Genomic DNA, 18,216 nt, shown 5'->3' with positions numbered 1-18,216 from the left:
CTGTATCTTTGTTTAAATGGAAGAGAAAAAAAGCAATGTCCATGTTCCCTCCTTCCCCAAAGAAACCTGAGAAATTGGTAACTATAGCCTTCTCTTATAACTCCTCCTAGGGATTACAGAGTGAAGCACCAAGCACACTGGGGATCCTTTCTTCTCAGTGATGTCATCCTTCACAAGATGGCGTGTGGCATGGAAAAGTGGTTAAGGGCACAGATGTGGGTATTGACCAATCCTGGGTTCAAGCTTTGCTTTTTTTTTTTTTTTTTTTTTTGAGATGGAGTTTTGCTCTCGTTGGCCAGGCTAGAGTGCAATGGCGTGATCTCGGCTCACTGCAACCTCCACCTCCTGGGTTCAAGCAGTTCTCCTGCCTCAGCCTCCTGAGTAGCTGGGATTACAGGCATGCACCACCATGCCCGGCTAATTTTGTGTTTTTAGTAGAGACGGGGTTTCTCCATATTGGGCAGGCTGATCTCAAACTCCCGACCTCACGTGATTCACCTGGCTCGGCCTCCCAAAGTTCTGGGATTACAGGCGTGAGCCACCGCGCCCGGCCAGCTTTGCTATTTATTAGCTGCATGTGAATTTGATTACTTTACTTCTCTGAACCTGTTTCTCCATGTATAAATAAGAACTACTTCGTAAAATTGTTGGAAACATTAAACAAGAAATGTACCTAAAGCTTTTAATATACCAGCTCACACAGAGTAAGCATTCAGTAAATACCCACCACTCTTAATTTTTTTTTTTTTTAATCTGATCTAAGATGCTGTCTAGAAGCCCAGGCAAGAGCACAATAGACTCTGCAACTCCAGAGGTAGTCAGGCTCCTGGACACCGTGGGGCCCCTGTGCTAGTTCACGATCCATTTTGAGAGGTGAAACACTCTCATTTCTCATCAGGCGATTGCCAGTTGAGGGACTGGTTTCCCACTGCTGTGCTGGAGCTCCTTTTTACCTGGGTCCTTTTCGGTCTCTTCAAAGGATGCAGCACTACACATGGAGCCTAAGAAAGAAAAAATGGAGCCAGGCCTGGAACAAGGCAAGAAACCAAGACTAGATAGCGTCACCAGCAGCGAAAGCTTTGCGAGCTCCGGCTTTCAGGAAGATAAAAGTCTGAGTGATGTTGAGGAAGAGGAGGGTAGGTATTAATTCCTTCCTGTCCTACGCGCTGAGATATTTTTACAACATACTATGCATCTCTGAAATTTTTTTCTTATTTATCACTCTAATAAACATCCGTGGGAGACTCGAATGGTAATGTCCTGAGGAGATAAGATTTGAATTAAGATTATTTACAGAGTTACTAATTTTGACAGGGAACTGTACCGTTTTCTCCCCTCAGGCATTTTCATCTTAATGGATCATCCCCCTGCCCCCATGCTTGGATAAAGTGGGCTGGAGGCCTGGAAAAATCTCTGGTGTTCATGTTGAAACTCAAATACTCTTAAAAATGAACTCTGATCTACTTGTTGGTTTGTTTTATGTTTTGCTAACATTGTTCCAATAAACTGGGATTTGGTGGGATAACAAGAGCCATTACAAACAGTTACGGTTCTAATGCTTTCCAGATTCTGACGGTTTCTACAAGGAGCCCATCACTATGGAAGATCTGATTTCTTACAGTTTTCAAGTGGCCAGAGGCATGGAGTTCCTGTCTTCCAGAAAGGTCAGTCTTGCTGTTTACTGTTTTTCTTCTCTGCCAGGGCTGGACACACACCTTTGCTATAAATTCATTTTTCCTAGTATTTGCTGATACCTATGTTCTTAAATGTAGAACAAACACCACTGCAAGTGCCTTAATTTGCCTTGATATGAGGAGTTCTGAGAATGAGGAGTCGTGGATACCAGTGGATAGAACTTAATTCTGGGGAAAACTCACAGGTTTCAGACTAGACAAACCTGGCATCGGCTCTCCACAGTACCCTCTGGCATATTTTCAAATCTGGCCCAAATCTCAGAAGACATGACTTCATAGGAGAGCTACTATTAATATAGCCATATGGGGCCCTCCCACAAAACTGCAGCTGGAGAAAGATCTCATCTTGGCAGCTCAGGATAAAAGACTGTGGGGAAAGTTTGCCCACTGGTAAATCTTAGATAACCAGCTTCGCTGATCAAATAGTAGCCCAGTGGATTCAGAACATTTCTTGACTTTGAGGGCTTGGGGACCTGCATTTGTAGAGAGGCTCTTCATGTTTATGGTAACTCTGTGTGCACCGAGAGGTGCTCCCTTCACAGCATGTGAAATGGATTCCCAAATTAAGATAATGACACTGGCAGGTGTAGGAAATTAGTTGGTTAGGTTAAGGACATGCATTGATTATGCAACTTTTATTATAGTGCATTCATCGGGACCTGGCAGCGAGAAACATTCTTTTATCTGAGAACAACGTGGTGAAGATTTGTGATTTTGGCCTCGCCCGGGATATTTATAAGAACCCCGATTATGTGAGAAAAGGAGATGTAAGTCAGTTTGATGTTTATTTGACTCATGTGTGTCCTATCGCTTTTAAACCACAGACTTGGTAAATATTTACACTTCCTCAGCTGTAGTCCCTGAAAACCATCATTGGCTTTCTGTGAAGACAAACAGTCCAGATGAGCGGCATCCCAGAGAGCCCTTGTGTAAGGCTCAGAAAGGCCACTGTCTCCTGCTTCTGCTCTTCCCTAATGCCTGGCCTCCCACCTGTCCTTTGGGCAGCGCTGCGTGAGACTTGCTAACCTGAGAAGTGTTTGGTGGGGCCTGGGTGAGACCTTAGCATTACCTTCCTTTGAATCCTGAGGGAATTCCTTGTACCACTGAAAAGAACAGCCTGGACTCTTTCCCTCAAATAAACCCAGATGATTGATTCAGCAGGTGTATCTGTCTCAGGAAAGGGCGGGGAAGACCGTCAGCAGTAGCTGACTATGGAGGAGACTGTTTACCTCCCATGGCCTTCCATGCCTAGCATCTCCCTGCTGGCTCGCACTGGCTTCTCTTCCCTGCTTGTTTTCAGACATAGTGTTATTTTTCACTTTTGTGGATGACCTCCCATGTCCTCCCTTCTCCTTAACCCTCAGCCTATATACCCTGAGGGTTAAGCTTATGTCTGGGCGCCAATGAGTTACAGTAGTGGTTCCCAGCTTAATTGAACATATATATCACCTAGAAGGCTTGTTAGGCTACAGTGTGCTGGCCTAACAAGCCTTCCACCCCCCAGAGTTTCTGAGTCAGTAACTCTTGGGTGGAGCCTGAGAATTTGCATTTCTAACCAGTTTCTAGACCAGGGGTGTCCAATCTTTTGGCTTTCCTGGGCCACACTGGAAGAAGAAGAATTATCTTGGGCCAGACATAAAATACACTAACAATAGCTGATGAGCTAAAAAAAAAAATTGCAAACAAATCTCATCATGTTTTAAGAAAGTTTACGAATTTGTGTCGGGCTGCATTCAAAGCTGTGCTGGGCCACATGTGGCCCGCGGGCCGGGAATTGGACATGTTTGTTCTAGAAGGTGCTGACGCAGCATGTCCCAGGACCATACTTCGAGAGCCACTGCACCAGAATCTGTTGTATAGAAGGAAAACATATGACTTCACACTGATCCTTTGTAAAGATAAAAAAATAAAAATAAAGGAAAACAGACTTTCCTTGGGGCCCTGGTCTGGAGAGATGGCACCAACCTTCATGTTAGTCCTCCCCTCCTTTCTGTTCGTCTGTATCTGAGTCAGCCTCCCTGCCCCTCCCACTTCCTTTCTCCTTGTCTCTCCTTTATTCCATACCGCCCATCAATCCCCATCATCTAAAGTGGTGAGGCCTAACTCACTGGGATTCCTGCTATCTGAAAGAGAGGAAGATTTGTCTACATGCTTGAAAACTAACTGTATATTCTCTTTCAGCACTGACTTCTTTCCTTCTTCTCTTCTTTCTGATGCTTTTGCACACTCTCCCTATTCAGTGACTTTGGAAATCTTGTCTTTTTGCATAGGAATGCTTTCAAAATCCTCCTTTGGAAAAATTTTTGGAAACCACCACCAGTTTTCAGGATATCTTCAAATTCAGATCACTCTTTTCCTTTTCCAAGCCCTGAGTGTCCCTGTGGAGTGCAGGCTTTCTTTGTGGGGGAGGATTTCTCACAGAGCTATGCAGATAAGGACATGCTGAACACATCAGAGGGGCTTACTGAACATATACTGCCTTCATCGGACTCAGTATAGCACTCTAGCTCCCTCTTTTAGCGTAACACTGCATACTATGGTGTTCTCTATGTTAGGAAACCAGAGCTGCTCTAGGAAATGATTTATAGGCCATATGTTATCTGGGAGGTGACCCCATGGACACTTGGGTTGAATGTGCTTTGTTTTCATGCCCTTCTGCTCAAGGCCCCCTTGCCCTCTTCTAGACTCGGCTTCCTCTGAAATGGATGGCTCCTGAATCTATATTTGACAAAATCTACAGCACCAAGAGCGACGTGTGGTCTTACGGAGTATTGCTGTGGGAAATCTTCTCCTTAGGTAAATTTGGGAGAAGGAAGAAATCAAACAGCCCAGAAATAAATGTCTGCATCTTCTGCTGAATGTCCTTTGGTTAGACAGCCTTTAGATTGGAACCTACTGTAACAAAAAACTCTTAAAGTGTAATGGGTCCATGTAGACTCTCAGATGAGTAATGGCGTACGCATGTCTGCCCTCTACTGTAAAAGGGCTTTATATGATCATGAACAAGGTCAGAACAAGGTCATGTAAAAGGGCTTTATATGATCATGAACAAGGGTATAAAGCCTGAAGCCGGGTTTATCTTTTTCTCTACTTTGCCCAATTCTGTCCTTTTCCAATTCCTCAACACCCACACCTCTAATGCCCTTACCGCTTCCCTCCCCGCATCTCCCACCACCTCGGAATTTCTTCCTAGGAAAGGCCATAACAAGCTCAGCTGCCCCAGTGAGGAAGGTGTTGTTAGAAACAGGAGACCTTTCCAGTGCCTCTGATATGAACACATGATATGGCTCTGGACACTGGTTTATACAGGATAAGCAATAAACAACACTGGTTGTATTTATTCTGCTTGCAATAACATCCACTATGGGTGGCTAGAAGTCCTGTTCAAAGCACACAGATGCGTGCAGAGCCCACATCTGCTTGCAGACACACAGTGATGATCTGAGGCCTCTAAAACTCAAGTTCTAGCCAAGAGTCTTTTGGGCTTTGCCAAAAATTTGCCTTTCACAGCAAATAAAAGTCACCCAGTAACATCCCTGGTTTCCTGTAATGTGTGAAAATCATTCCCCTGCTTTCGATGACAGGCACCTGTTGCTTCCAGTCTTTGAAAGCAGCTTGGCGGCTGCAGTGGTCCTGCAATGACACGGTGCCAGCACTGCACATCTCCCAGCTGCTTCCTACCAGCAGTAATCACTAGAAAATGCAGACAAACAAATGCTGAGGTAGATGAGGCTGCAGGGCTAGAACAAGAGTGCATTAGAAGGCCTTGCCACCCCCAGCCTGGCAAGAATCCCCCCAAAAGGAAAGGTTGCAGGGGAATCCTGGGCAGTAAAGCTGGCAGAAGGCAAAGCCTAGGCCTCTCTGGCGCCCTTAGGTCTGCAGACTCCTGGCCATGGGCAGCCCCCACCCCACTCCACTCCATTCAGCCCAGCCCTGGAGCCCAAAGCCCCCCTTCCCTCAGGCCTGTCACAACTCCTAGAGCCCCGGTACTATAGGAAGTTTGCAAGAAAGTGAATTAAAGTCATTCCCACTCAAGTGTGAATGATTCCTATGTAGCCTATCCCAAGTCTATTGGCTTTTTAAAAAGAAGCCCAAGCCAAGTGCGGTGATGGTGAGCACCTGGAGTCCCAGCTGCTCAGGAGGCTGAGGTGGGAGGATTGCTTGAGCCCAGGAGTTCGAGGCTGCAGTGAGCTAAGATCATGCCACCACACTCCAGCCTGGTGACAGAGGGAGACCCGTCTCTTCAAAAAAAACAAAAGCTCACTAACCCAAAGGATGAGTCTCTACTGATGGGACTTCTTTAGTTACTTGTGGGGAGAAGGCAAGGACCCTTCAGACGACACCCCTTCCTCTGACCACACAGGCAGAAGTAGCCATAGGAATGGCCTGTGAGCACCAGGCGCCCCGCACCATGTGACCACCCAACCAAGCGGGTGTCCTTAGCAAGGATTTGCTGAGCTTCTCTGTGTGTTGTACTGTATGTTGAGATCTGTTGTAATCTCTGGGAATTTATTACTAAAACGTAGCTTTAAAGGGAGGAAAGAAACACTGAATTGTCCCCTCTTGGTCTTTTGTACCCTTAAGCCATAACAGGCCCTATGTTTTCCACATTGTCTCCCACAGGTGGGTCTCCATACCCAGGAGTACAAATGGATGAGGACTTTTGCAGTCGCCTGAGGGAAGGCATGAGGATGAGAGCTCCTGAGTACTCTACTCCTGAAATGTGAGCCCTTGGTGCCCTCTGCTCCCCATCTGACAGCTCGCTTTTCACCAGGGCATCCCTGAGAGGGGATGTTTTATGGATTCTTAGAGTCCCAGTCTTGGAAGATGCCAAGGTTCTTCTTTCCTTTAGAGATGCTCCCCTCAGCCCGTCAGGCCCAGATATGCTGGGAGTGTTTTCTTGCAGTGGGGCACGTGGCCCTTGACCCATCCCTACCTATTTCCTGTCCTGACCACTGACATGACTTTTCAAGGGCTCTAGCTGGGAACTGAAGTTAGAAATTCAGTTTCTAGGTATGAATCCAGGCAAAACAAACAGACCACCCAGGAACTGAATGTAAGACCTTGGCCTCACTCACAGAGTGGGAGCCAAACAGGCCTAGCAGCCCCAGGGATGGAGGGCTAGACCTTGGTCTTGTGACCAGTCCTGTGTCTGCACAGAACACCCGTGAGGGGGTTGATGTGGTCTGCAGAACAGGTCTTGGAGAGGAAAAGGGGAACTTCCTGATGTCATGATTATGCTTCACAGAAGGCTTTGTGGGCAATACAACTTCTTTAGAATCCTTTGGGAGGAATAGGGGCCAGGCGCAGTGGCTCACATGTGTAATCCCAGCACTTTGGGAGGCAGAGGCGGGCGGATCACTTGAGGTCAGGAGTTCGAGACTAGCCTGGCCGACATGGTGAAACCCCATCTCTACTAAAAATACAAAAGTTAGCCGGGCCTGGTAGCAGCTACTCGGGAGGCTGAGGCATGAGAATCACTTGAGCCTATGAAGCGGAGATTGCAGTGAGCCAAGATCACGCCACTGCACTCCAACCTGGGTGACAGAGTGAGATTATGTCTCAAAAAAAAAAAAAAAGAACCTTTTAGGAATAGGCCCAGCAGCTGTCTGAAGCTGCCTGGTCAGATGGCTTTTCGGGTGTCCATGTGAGGCTTTCTCCACTGTGCAAATTGCACTTGCTTGCCTGTCTTGGACACTTTTTTTCCTGGGGCTTTGTGGATGTTTTGCACTTTGAGGCCTGAGCAGGAATGTGATGACACTTGCACTTTTGTGGAGCTGCTGACAAGGACTTGGGCCTCCCTGAGGCGGCACCACCTTTCCTGAACTGGCAGGGGCCCTCCCATTCCACCCACACAATGGGGTCCTGTCAGAAGCCCTGGCTGGCCTTTCAGAAGGAATCAGAGGGAATGCAGGAAGTGTGGGCTTGGCCAAAGGGCAAAGTCACTGTCTCTTTCCTTCATCATCTCGGGGTAAGGGTAGGTCAGACCCAGGATGGGGAACTGGACGAGGTGGACAGGAGACTCAGGCCCAACAGCAGGGCTGGGGAGCTCTGCCTGAGCGTAGGGAAGCGGGAGGGGACCTGTTCTTGTCACTGGTGCGTGGTGTCCTCATCAGAAAAGTACAGGGAGCTGAGGCAAGGCCTGTTTCTGAGAGCTGGAGATAGAGCTAGATGATTGACTTTATGCTTTTCTAAGTGTTTTCCCACACATAGTCTCATTTGAAGTTCCCAGAGACCTTGAGGGGTGGTCAGGGCAGCTATTGTAATCTGAGTTTAGCAAGTAATGAAACTGAGATGCCGAGAACTGAAGCAATGTGCCGTCTGTCAGCTGAGAAGCAGAGGAGACATTTAGAACCCAAGCCTCTGGACTGATGTCCCTAGACCACGGCTGATGAATTAGGAACAGACCCCACGTTCCTCAGTAGAAATGCTTCTCTGATATGGCCACTCATGCTTTGAATTAAATATGTCCTTCCAATCTTCATATAGTCTGAAAATCTCGAGAAAGTTCTCAATTACACTAATAGTTGTTATTATTAAATAACAATATTTTTACATCAAAATAAATGCAAAACAGTATGAAATTGCTTTATTTTTACTTCCATATAAATTCTAAATAGTATGAAATTAGTTTATTTGGGTTTTTTTGTTTGTTTTTTTGAGATAGTGTCTCGCTCTGTTGTCCAGGCTAGAGTGCAGTGGCGTGATCTCAGCTCACTGCAACCTCCACCTCCTGAGTTCAAGTCATTCTTTTTCCTCAGCCTACTGAGTTGCTGGGACTACAGGCATGTGCCACCACGCCTGGCTAATTTTTATATTTTTTTGTAGAGATGGGGTTTCTCCATGTTGGCCAGGCTGGTCTCGAACTCCTGAGCTCAAGTGATCCACTGGCCTTGGCCTCCCAAAGTGTTGGGATTACAGGCGTGAGCCTCCATACCTGGCCTGAAATTAGTTTTTATTATAACAATATTGAATAATACTGATTAAATGGTTATTTGGTGCTTATAAGTGCCACTATTTTAAGCATTAATTTATTTAATGCTCATAACAGTCCTATAAAGTAGGACTACCATGATCCCCATTTCACAGATGAGAAAACAGGCACCGCACATGTAAGTGATTTGCTCAAGCCTGCGTTGGTAATAAGCGAATTCAGCTTGAGTCCAGAGTCCACAGCACCGTCCTACACCGCTGCAGAGTGTGTTTCCCATTCATACCCAGGCTGTGGTCGGAAATAACTCAGAGGGACAAAGTCACATCAGCTTTGGACCAAAAACTGCTTTGGACTTTCTCAAACCTTCAAGTCTTTACATAAACCTCGCTCAGGTAGCTCCCGTGCCTCAGGTGACCTAGAGAGAGTGGTATGGTTCCTTAATTCTGAGGAGGGAGAGATTTTAGAAATTTTAAAAAGTAAGAAGCTCTGTGAAATATTTCCTCAGAAGGCCAGACTTCAAACCTTCAGCCATTTTCTCCAGCATGTGAAAGCTGATGGAGTAATTTCCTTCTTGTTTGTTCTAACAGTAGGAAGGGCTGGGTGAGGACCAAGTGCAGCTTCTCAGAACTGGGATTCTGTGATCTGAACTTGGCCTAATGCGATGTGTATTTGGGAACTTGGGTGATAGCTTGGAAAGAAAACTTCCTGGAGGCCCCTCATCCCCAGCTTGGATGCAAGCTAATGTCTCTTAACTTTACTAAACCCATTTACTTAGTGGTACAAAATCTTGTAACATTGAGTTGTTGGTTCCTGGCCCAGATACTGTTGAATCAGATGTCTTTCAATAAGGGAATAAGCAATGAATTTTTTGATTTTTTTTTCTTTTCATTTGATGTTTGCTGAGATGATTTGCATTGGATTTTAGGCAAGAAGAGTGGAAACTAGAAATCGGAATCCAAGAGTCAAAAGTAAAAAACAGCAAGTGGTTGTAGATGGTTCCGTTTACGAGTGTCAGCAGGGAAACTAGGGAGTGTCCTGCTCAGGATGGTGCATCTCCCAGACAGCAGCTTGATCCTGTGGGGAGACGATGGTGCAGGAGGAGACGAGCCCAGAGCCTCTGCCTGAAGGCCTCTCTTTGGAGCCCAGCCTCAACCTCCCAGGCTCGAGTGATCCTCCCGCCTCAGCCTCCTGTACTACAGGGACTACAGGCATGCATCACCATGCTTGACTAATTCTAGTATTTTTTTGTGGAGATAAAGTCTCACTATGTTGTCCAGGATGATCTTGAACTCCTGACCTCAAACAATTGTCCCACCATGGCCTCCCAAAGCATTGGGATTACAGGTGTGAGCCACCACACCCGGATTCTTCTCTCTTTTTTTTTTTTTTTTTTTTTTAACCTCCCTGTATTCTTACTGCCTTTGGCAGCCACCTCATATACTTTGAAACAAAATAGGAATATACTTAAGAGATATCTGGAGCCATCGGCGCCCCCTAAAGGCATACCTCTAAGAAGTGTCAGAGGGAGGATGTGAACTAGGGTTTCTCAGGTTTTTTCCCCAGCAACCGCCATCTCCCAGCACAAGTAACGTCTGCAGTACAGCTGAAGAATTCACAGAAGGAGCAGAGTTATCTCTTCCCGGAGACCAGTCTGACTTCTTTTAGCAGATATTTATTGCCCTGTGGTAGGCGAGAGGTGTGGAAATGAGGCCCAGCCCACATAGTGCTTACAGCCCAATTCCCACACAGAGCCAAATTCGGAGCCCATTCAGGTTTGAGTGTAACTCAGAGTCCCTTCTCATCCAGACCATCTTCTGAGAGAAGAGGTAACATATAATAAACATCCCTTGAAGAGCATAAGGTTCAAGAAGAATCAATTCTTAATGCAGTGTGTGTATGGACCTCTGGCCTGTGTTTTTCAGAGAGGGCGGTAGGTACAGACCTCGATTCCGTGCAGACATGACCAAGAGAGGAGCCTGATACCTTTACATCTAAAATGTAAAGAAGAGGCCGGGCGCAGTGGCTCATGCCTGTAATCCCAGAACTTTGGGAGGCCGAGGCTGGTGAATCAATTGAGGCCAGGAGTTCGAGACCAGCCTGGAAAACATGATAAAACCCCATCTCTACTAAAAATACAAAAATTAACCAGGTGTGGTGGTGGGTGCCTGTGATCCCAGCTACTCAGGAGGCTAAGGCAGGAGGATCGCTTGAACCTGGGAGCCGGAGGTTGCAGTAAGCTGAGATCATGGCACTGCACTCCAGCCTGGACGACAGAGTGAGACTCTGCATCAAAATAATAATAAAAATAAAAATAAAATGTAAGAGAAGAATCACAGAGGAGTCTGTTGACATTGGAATCCCAGGACAAGATTTGACCTCTGTGCTATTAAGACAAATGTTTTCATTATCCAGGAGCCCAACCTGTACTGTGTGCCTCGAGTGGTGGGAGGCCAGTTTGTAACAGCAGCTTTGCAGTGCTGGGGGAGAATGATCAGCTACACACAGGAACCTTGCTCACAGCCCCAGAAACTCCACACTGTGGGCTTCACCTTCTGGAAGTGACACAGTCATGTACGCAGGACCTTCCCCACCAGTCTCCACTGCTGAGCCCATCAAGGGAGGTGTGAGGACTTGGAAATGCCACATGCTTTTTAAGAAGCCAGCTCAAACCAACCTTTGTTACAACTCGAGAATGAAATAAGTACTACAAACTATTCAGCCATTGATATTTATGGCTGTATGACTTTTTTTGTTTTTTTTTAACTTTAAGGACATCGTCCTACTTCTGAAAGTGTGGGGAGGAGTATTCCACTTCACATTGAACTGCAGTGAGCGGTGGGGTTTCCTTTCCGAATTGCTGTGTTTCATTCACAGAACTCAGACCTTCCATCTGCAGAGGCCACAGGCACAACAAAGAACCTGGGTATCCATGAGCTCTGGTGGGTTGATTAGTCTGCCTTGGTAGACGTGTTTTCCACTGACCAAGGACCTGGCCCAGACAGCCTTTTAAGTGCTGGTGCTATAAACCCAAACCTAAAAATGAAGCAGGGTCACATAGTACAGAAAGCTTGGGCTTTATGCGGATGATGACAGCCCTCCCTTTGTAGTACGTAAGGCAATGCATAGGATGATCACTGCTCTCCAACTATTTCTGTTGCTGTTTTCCCCACCAGCTATCAGATCATGCTGGACTGCTGGCACAGAGACCCAAAAGAAAGGCCAAGATTTGCAGAACTTGTGGAAAAACTAGGTGATTTGCTTCAAGCAAATGTACAACAGGTAAAACTAAATTTATCTACATCAAAATACCTTTGAATGTACGTCAGGGGGGCATTTTATTTGTTTTTTTTTAAGAGCTATTAATATAATAGCTGAGATCAGAAGTTTAAAAAAAGGGTGTGTGTGTGTGTATACAGAATTATCTTCTCAAAACACAACCAAGATTGTGCAAATGACATAGTCAAAGTTGACATAATGGTTCATAGAAATTGTTGACGTCAGAATTGGTGCAACGAGAGCTCTATCTTTGGTATTTTAGGATGGTAAAGACTACATCCCAATCAATGCCATACTGACAGGAAATAGTGGGTTTACATACTCAACTCCTGCCTTCTCTGAGGACTTCTTCAAGGAAAGTATTTCAGCTCCGAAGTTTAATTCAGGAAGCTCTGATGATGTCAGGTAAGATTTCTTTCTCAAACTTTATATCACAGAATTTTCCAACAAAAAAGAAGAAAGAAAGAAAGACGAAAGAGAAAGAAAGTCGAAAGAGAGAAAGAGAGAAAGAAAGAAAGAAAGAAAGAAAGAAAGATGATGTAGTGATCACCACCCATATGCCCATCCCCTAAATTCAACTGTTGTTAACATTTTGCCCTATTTTGTCTATTATACTCTCTATGATTGTGTTTGTTACGGATTTTTCTTTTTGCCAAACCATTTAAAAGGAGGCTTAAGGCATAATAGCACTTTACTCCTAAATACTTTAGTATACATTTTGGAAGAAGGCTATTGTTGCTGGGCACAGTGGCTCGTGCCTGTAATCGCAGCACTTTGGGAGACTGAGGTGGGAGGATCACTTGAGCCTAGGAGTTCAAAATCTGCCTCGGCAACATAGAGAGACCTCATCTTACTAAAAATTTAAAAATTAGCCGGGTGTGGTGGTGGGCACCTGTAGTCCCAGCTACTCAGGAGGCTGAGGTTGGAGGATCACTTGAGCCCAGGAGATGGAGGCTGCAGTGGGCTATGATTATGTGACTGCACTCAAAGAAGGACATTCTCCTGTGTAAACCACACCAAAATTATCGCACCAAATAAATTCCTTAATGCCATCTAATAGTCAGATTTCCATAATTCCACCCAAGTGTCTTTACATGTTTTTTTTAAAAGCAGGATCCAATTAAGAATAACAGATTACATTTTCTTAAGTTTCTTGTCTATCTTATTCTAGAACCTTCCCCCATCTTTTCTTTTCCCCATTACATTGAATTTTTTGGTGAAACCTTAGATAAAACTAAACAAACAAAGCGAGCTGTGTTTTCATTTGTTTTGCTTTGTTTTGACCTAACAAATGAATCTATCCCGTATTACTGCAGAGGGAATTGGAGAAGGGGCAAGGCAAGGGAACAAATATGTACTGTGGCCACTGCTGGCCCGGGGACTGCACTTCAGGACTGATAGTTAGGCGTGCACGAAACCTGGGCAGGGATGATGGTTACACAGACAAGTGCTGGGTCTGGCAAGGTGCTAGGCTTTTTCCATGTATCAACTCCTCTTAGGCTCAGAGCAGTCTTGGGAAGAGCATATCATTCCCGTTACACAAATGGGGACCTTAAGGCTCCCAGAAGGAAGGCTTGCCGAAACTGTGTGGCTAGAAAGTGGCAGAATAATTTTCTAACCCAGGAGTTCTGACCCTCCCTCCCTGTACCCGATGCAGTCAGGACTCCTTTTAGGGCCTCCAGACTGTACTATGGGCCTCTAGCATCTCTCTTTGCAGGAGGCACAGCTCTCTGGCTCTAACCTCAGTTCAGCCACCAGGGAAGATATGGGAAGAAGCTGCAGCAGTCAGAAAATACTGCTTGCGGCCGGGCACAGTGGCTCACGCCTGTAATCCCAGCACTTTGGGAGGCCGAGACGGGTGGATCACCTGAGGTCAGGAGTTCAAGACCAGCCTGGCCAACATGGTGAAATCCCATCTCTACTAAAAATACAAAAATTAGCTGGGTGTGGCGGCACGTACCTGTAGTCCCAGCTACTCAGGAGGCTGAGGTGGGAGAATCACTTGAACCAGGGAGGCGGAGGTTTCAGTGAGCCGAGATCGTGCCACTGCACTCCAGCCTGGGTGACAGAGCGAGGCTCTGTCTTCAAAAAAAAAAAAGAGAAAAGAAAATACTGCTACCCACCTGTGACAGGCCTCAAAGAAACCCAGTGGGCAAATCCAGACTTGTGGTGATGGATTACAGGTCAGCCTCACTGTTCAGGCCTCACAACCAGCCCAAGAGGCTGAAGCAGATGTGTCATCATTTTGTAAAGCTGGGAAAACTAGTTCGGATTAAATAAATTGGCAAGGTCTGGCTGGGTTAGAGAGAGGGAGGGGGGGTGGGTGGCATGGCAGAGTTATATGTGGACCCTTCTAAGGCTGCTTAGCCTTAAGCCAGTAGGGAGCTTGCCCAAGACACTGGGACTGGCAGAGAGTAACAGAGTATGGGACTGAGAAATTCAGTCAGTAGGTGAACTTGCCTTGTGAGTAACCACAGAGTGGATGTCTCCAATAGTCTTTCCTAATACATCATCAACAAAAGTCAGTAGGTAGTTATAGAGACATCATACAACACTACCCAATTCTCCCAATCTCTAATCACACACACACACACAAAATACAAGCCTGGCGCTAGCACTTGATTATGCCATTAAATAATATTTAGCCGTGTAGCCATGCCAGGTCATTTTGCCACCTCACATCCTTTTCGGAGCACCTGATAAAGTCATACCACTTCCCTGCACATCGTTTCTCTCCTGTGCCATTGGGCACTCAGACGAGATGATGCCTCCAGTCTCTCCTAGGTCTGGCATTCTCTGATTTCACACCGGACCAGAGTAGGTCCCTCTGGGAGTTTCCTCAACCCTACAGAATGTGAATTGACAACCACGGGAGGCAGTGGCAATGCTGTCAGGATTCCCAGGGGTCACGGCGGGGAGATCGGGGCCTCAGGAGTTAGGTGATTCCTGTTGGTGTGTTGGTTCATCTTAGCTGGGATATGGTGCCTGTGGTCTCCTGACTCATTAGAGCTGGATGCCTTTTCCTGTCTTGATAATTCTTTCTGTTTCTTCATTAGATATGTAAATGCTTTCAAGTTCATGAGCCTGGAAAGAATCAAAACCTTTGAAGAACTTTTACCAAATGCCACCTCCATGTTTGATGTAAGTCATGAAGTTAAGGTACCTAGTGCACCCCGATAGACCCCTTCTTCAGATCCCTTCCAAACACCAACGCCAGTAATGTAGTAGTTCTTGGTCAGTGAGGGTCTGGATTCAGGAGTGGCTGAAATGACAGTGTGGGGAGGACTGACAACTAGACCTAGCTGTGCAGAACTAATTTGAAAGTAGAGTTCCACGCACTCACTCCAGGACCCAAGTCCCTGCGTGGTAGGAATTTAGACCCTGAGGAAACTCCATTGTGTGTTTCTAAGCTGCTTAGCTGTCAGTGATGCAGCTTTGCTTTCAGAGTAACAGAGGAACTCCCAGCTGTGTGGGTGATGGGCTTTGTGATGTAACAGAGAGCGCGCTCCTGCAAGCAGCTTTGAGGCTGGGAGGGGTCCACCTAAGCCTTATGCTCCTTTCCCCTGAGGTTCTACAGATTGAACAGCTGTGTTCCTACCCAACCACACTGGGAGAAGCTAACCAGTATGGCCTGGCAAACAAGAGGTCTCCCAGCTCTTCTCTCTAAAGCCCTGTGATGTGGGGTTGAGGGGCTAAGTGGAGGAGAGGAGCATGGGCAGGAGCGATACTGCAGTTCTGATGTTGCAGACTCTGGGACTCAAACCGTGATCTCCAGATAGGCAGGTTCCTACGACCTAGGAACCGGCTAGAAATGCCAGCTCTCAGGACCTTCCCACACCCACTGAGTCAGGCTGCACCTTGGCAAGATCCCTAGGGGATTCCTGCACACATTAATGTTTAAGAAGTGCTGGTGAGGCCGGGCGCAGTGGCTGAAGCCTGTAATCCCAGCACTTTGGGAGGCCAAGGCAGGCGGATCACGAGGTCAGGAGATCGAGACCATCCTGGCTAACATGGTGAAACCCAGTCTCTACTAAAAACACAAAAAATTAGCTGGGCGTGGTGGCAGGCTCCTGTAGTCCCAGCTACTAGGAAGGCTGAGGCAGGAGAATGGCGTGAACCCGGGAGGCGGAGGTTGCAGTGAGCCGAGATCGCGCCACTGCACTCCAGCCTGGGCGACAGAGCAAGACTCTGTCTCAGAAAAAAAAAAGAAGTGCTGGCAATGACCTTGTCCCATAAAGGGCCTGGAAGGCCAACGACAGTGTGAAGGTGATCACCACAATCAGTGTGGCCTTGAAGCAAGCACAGTCACCCTTAAAAAAAAAAAAAATCAAAAACAAAAAACCACAACCTTGTCAGACACACCAGATAAAGGGAAATATTATTTTAAATATTTTAAGCATCAAAAATAAGCTGAAGAATATAAAGGTGAAGTATATGGATATCTTGTTTGACTGCTTGGTACATTTTTTTCAAGGCCAAGGGAAAAATACTGAGCAAAACGTGAAAGAATTCTCAACCTTCACCCTCCCCACCCTAAATCAGTGGTGAATGATGACAGCTTCTTTGTTTGCTTAGGTGTTTACTCGTAATTAAGGACAGGAACACTGCCCTGTAAGAGCCTTAAAGGGTGGCAGGAACAAAGCGTGGGATCCACTTACTGGAACATGCCGTATTAACAAAGTAGTGAAGAGTCTGCAGGCAACTCACTGCCAAAAGAAACCAACAAGGAAGTCTAACTGCTGGAGACCATGACCAAGGGCTGGGGGCTGAGAATTCCATTGAGTTCAAGAAAAAAAATCAAATGATGTCTTTACGATTTCTTAGAATTTGTGTCTATGATGGCCACCACTACCATAGCATACTCATAGTCAGTCGTGATCTGCCAAATTAGTTTTAGTATCTTTATGCAATAAATTGCATCACAGTTTACTATGGAAAATGCTAACCTGTTACTTGCCATTTTCCCTTTTGCTTAAATGTATTTACTTCATGTTCAGGAAGGGCCTCAAAGTCACTGGGGATCAGACATGATTTGCAGCGGGTCAAGTTTGTAGTGGCCAACTTAGAGAAAATGCTTTGTCTCAATAGGCTGGGATTGTGGAGGGTGAGGCAGAGCCTGGATCAACAGATGTATCCCAGGATCATCCCTCAGGCTCAGCATGGACCCCCGCTGGGCCAGGCAAGAGTATAACCTTTCTCCTTCTCCCCCTAGGACTACCAGGGGGACAGCAGCACTCTGTTGGCCTCTCCCATGCTGAAGCGCTTCACTTGGACTGACAGCAAACCCAAGGCCTCGCTCAAGATTGAGTAAGAATTGGGTATCTTTTCTGTGATCAGTTGATGGAGGGGTACGAGGGGAGATGCTGGGGGAAGGTGGTATAATGAGGGATGTTTGAGGACTACTTGCCCTCCTGAACTGTAGTGTCTGGGAGTTGCAGAAAACCATTTCCCCCCAGAGGGCAAAAAAAGGGGAACATCAAATGGGACATATGAGCAGCAAGCTCTGGGGAAAACATGCAGAAAATCTTGCAAAGACAGGCAGTCCAGATGTGGCCAGCACAGTGCCTCAGGTGAAAGAAGCCTGATGTGCCCACCTGTGCGTGGTGCAGACAGAGACACGCTCCCGGCGGTGGGAGAGGATGCCCCCACTGTCACTCCCTATGCCGGCAGGGTTCATACAAGAGGAGTCACAGTACTGTTTTCCAGGGCTAAGACCTGTACCCTGAGAGCCCAGCCCCTACAGATGAATGACTTTCCCATTTCATCCTGGCACCCTTTTCTCACTTGACAATTTCTCCACAAAGCCCTGGCTTGACCAGTCCACCAGCTCCTCCCTCCACACCGTGGCCACCACTGTGGAGTCCTTGCCTTATGCACCACCGAATGCCACTGCAGCTTCTCTGTGCGAGTCTCTACCTTGCAATGGTGCTGGACTGGGAAAAGCTGCACCTGTCGGATGTTCCTTCCTCTCCTCATTCAAATGCCTGTCCCTGTCTCACCCGAAGGCAGAACCTTTTCCTCTTTCACCTAAATCCGGGGTGGGCAGCCATTTTTTTAAAGGGCTAGATAGTCAGCAAATGCTCCCTACTGCCATTAGCAGGGGTGTCCAATCTTTTGACTTCCCTGGGCCACAATGCAAGAATAATTATCTTGGGCCACACATAAAACACACTGACACTGACGATAGCTGGTAAGCTAAAAAAGTTGCAAAAAAATCTCATAATGTTTTAAGAAAGTTTACGAGTTTGTGTTGGGCTGCACTCAAAGCCATCCTGGGATTCATGTAGCCCGTGGGCCACAAGTTGGGCAAGC

At 46.5% G+C, this 18,216-nt stretch overlaps 1 protein-coding gene across 9 annotated transcripts in view; it reads left to right on the top strand.

Moving 5' to 3' along the window:
- FLT1 (fms related receptor tyrosine kinase 1) overlaps positions 1–18,216 on the top strand; it is a 195,012-nt gene that overhangs the window by 171,472 nt on the left and 5,324 nt on the right. For 5 of the 9 annotated variants that reach the window (XM_009426791.4, XM_009426790.5, XM_009426792.5 and 2 more), the window contains 9 exons: positions 980–1,136; positions 1,567–1,664; positions 2,339–2,461; positions 4,379–4,490; positions 6,318–6,417; positions 11,802–11,907; positions 12,167–12,309; positions 14,961–15,045; positions 17,117–17,211. In XM_009426791.4, the coding sequence (XP_009425066.1) occupies positions 980–1,136; positions 1,567–1,664; positions 2,339–2,461; positions 4,379–4,490; positions 6,318–6,417; positions 11,802–11,907; positions 12,167–12,309; positions 14,961–15,045; positions 17,117–17,211 (1,019 nt within the window). Of the gene's footprint in view, positions 1–763; positions 869–979; positions 1,137–1,566; positions 1,665–2,338; positions 2,462–4,358; positions 4,491–6,317; positions 6,418–11,801; positions 11,908–12,166; positions 12,310–14,960; positions 15,046–17,116; positions 17,212–18,216 lie in introns of those variants that run through there. The other 4 variants (XR_010150625.1, XR_010150626.1, XM_054665148.2 and 1 more) reach the window with 4 other exon arrangements.

The sequence above is a fragment of the Pan troglodytes genome, chromosome 14 (genome assembly GCF_028858775.2).
Source record: "Pan troglodytes isolate AG18354 chromosome 14, NHGRI_mPanTro3-v2.0_pri, whole genome shotgun sequence".
In the NCBI taxonomy this organism is placed as follows: Eukaryota; Metazoa; Chordata; class Mammalia; order Primates; family Hominidae; genus Pan; species Pan troglodytes.
The sequence above is the reverse complement of the archived record's forward strand: the minus strand, read 5'-3'. Positions and strand labels throughout refer to the sequence as shown.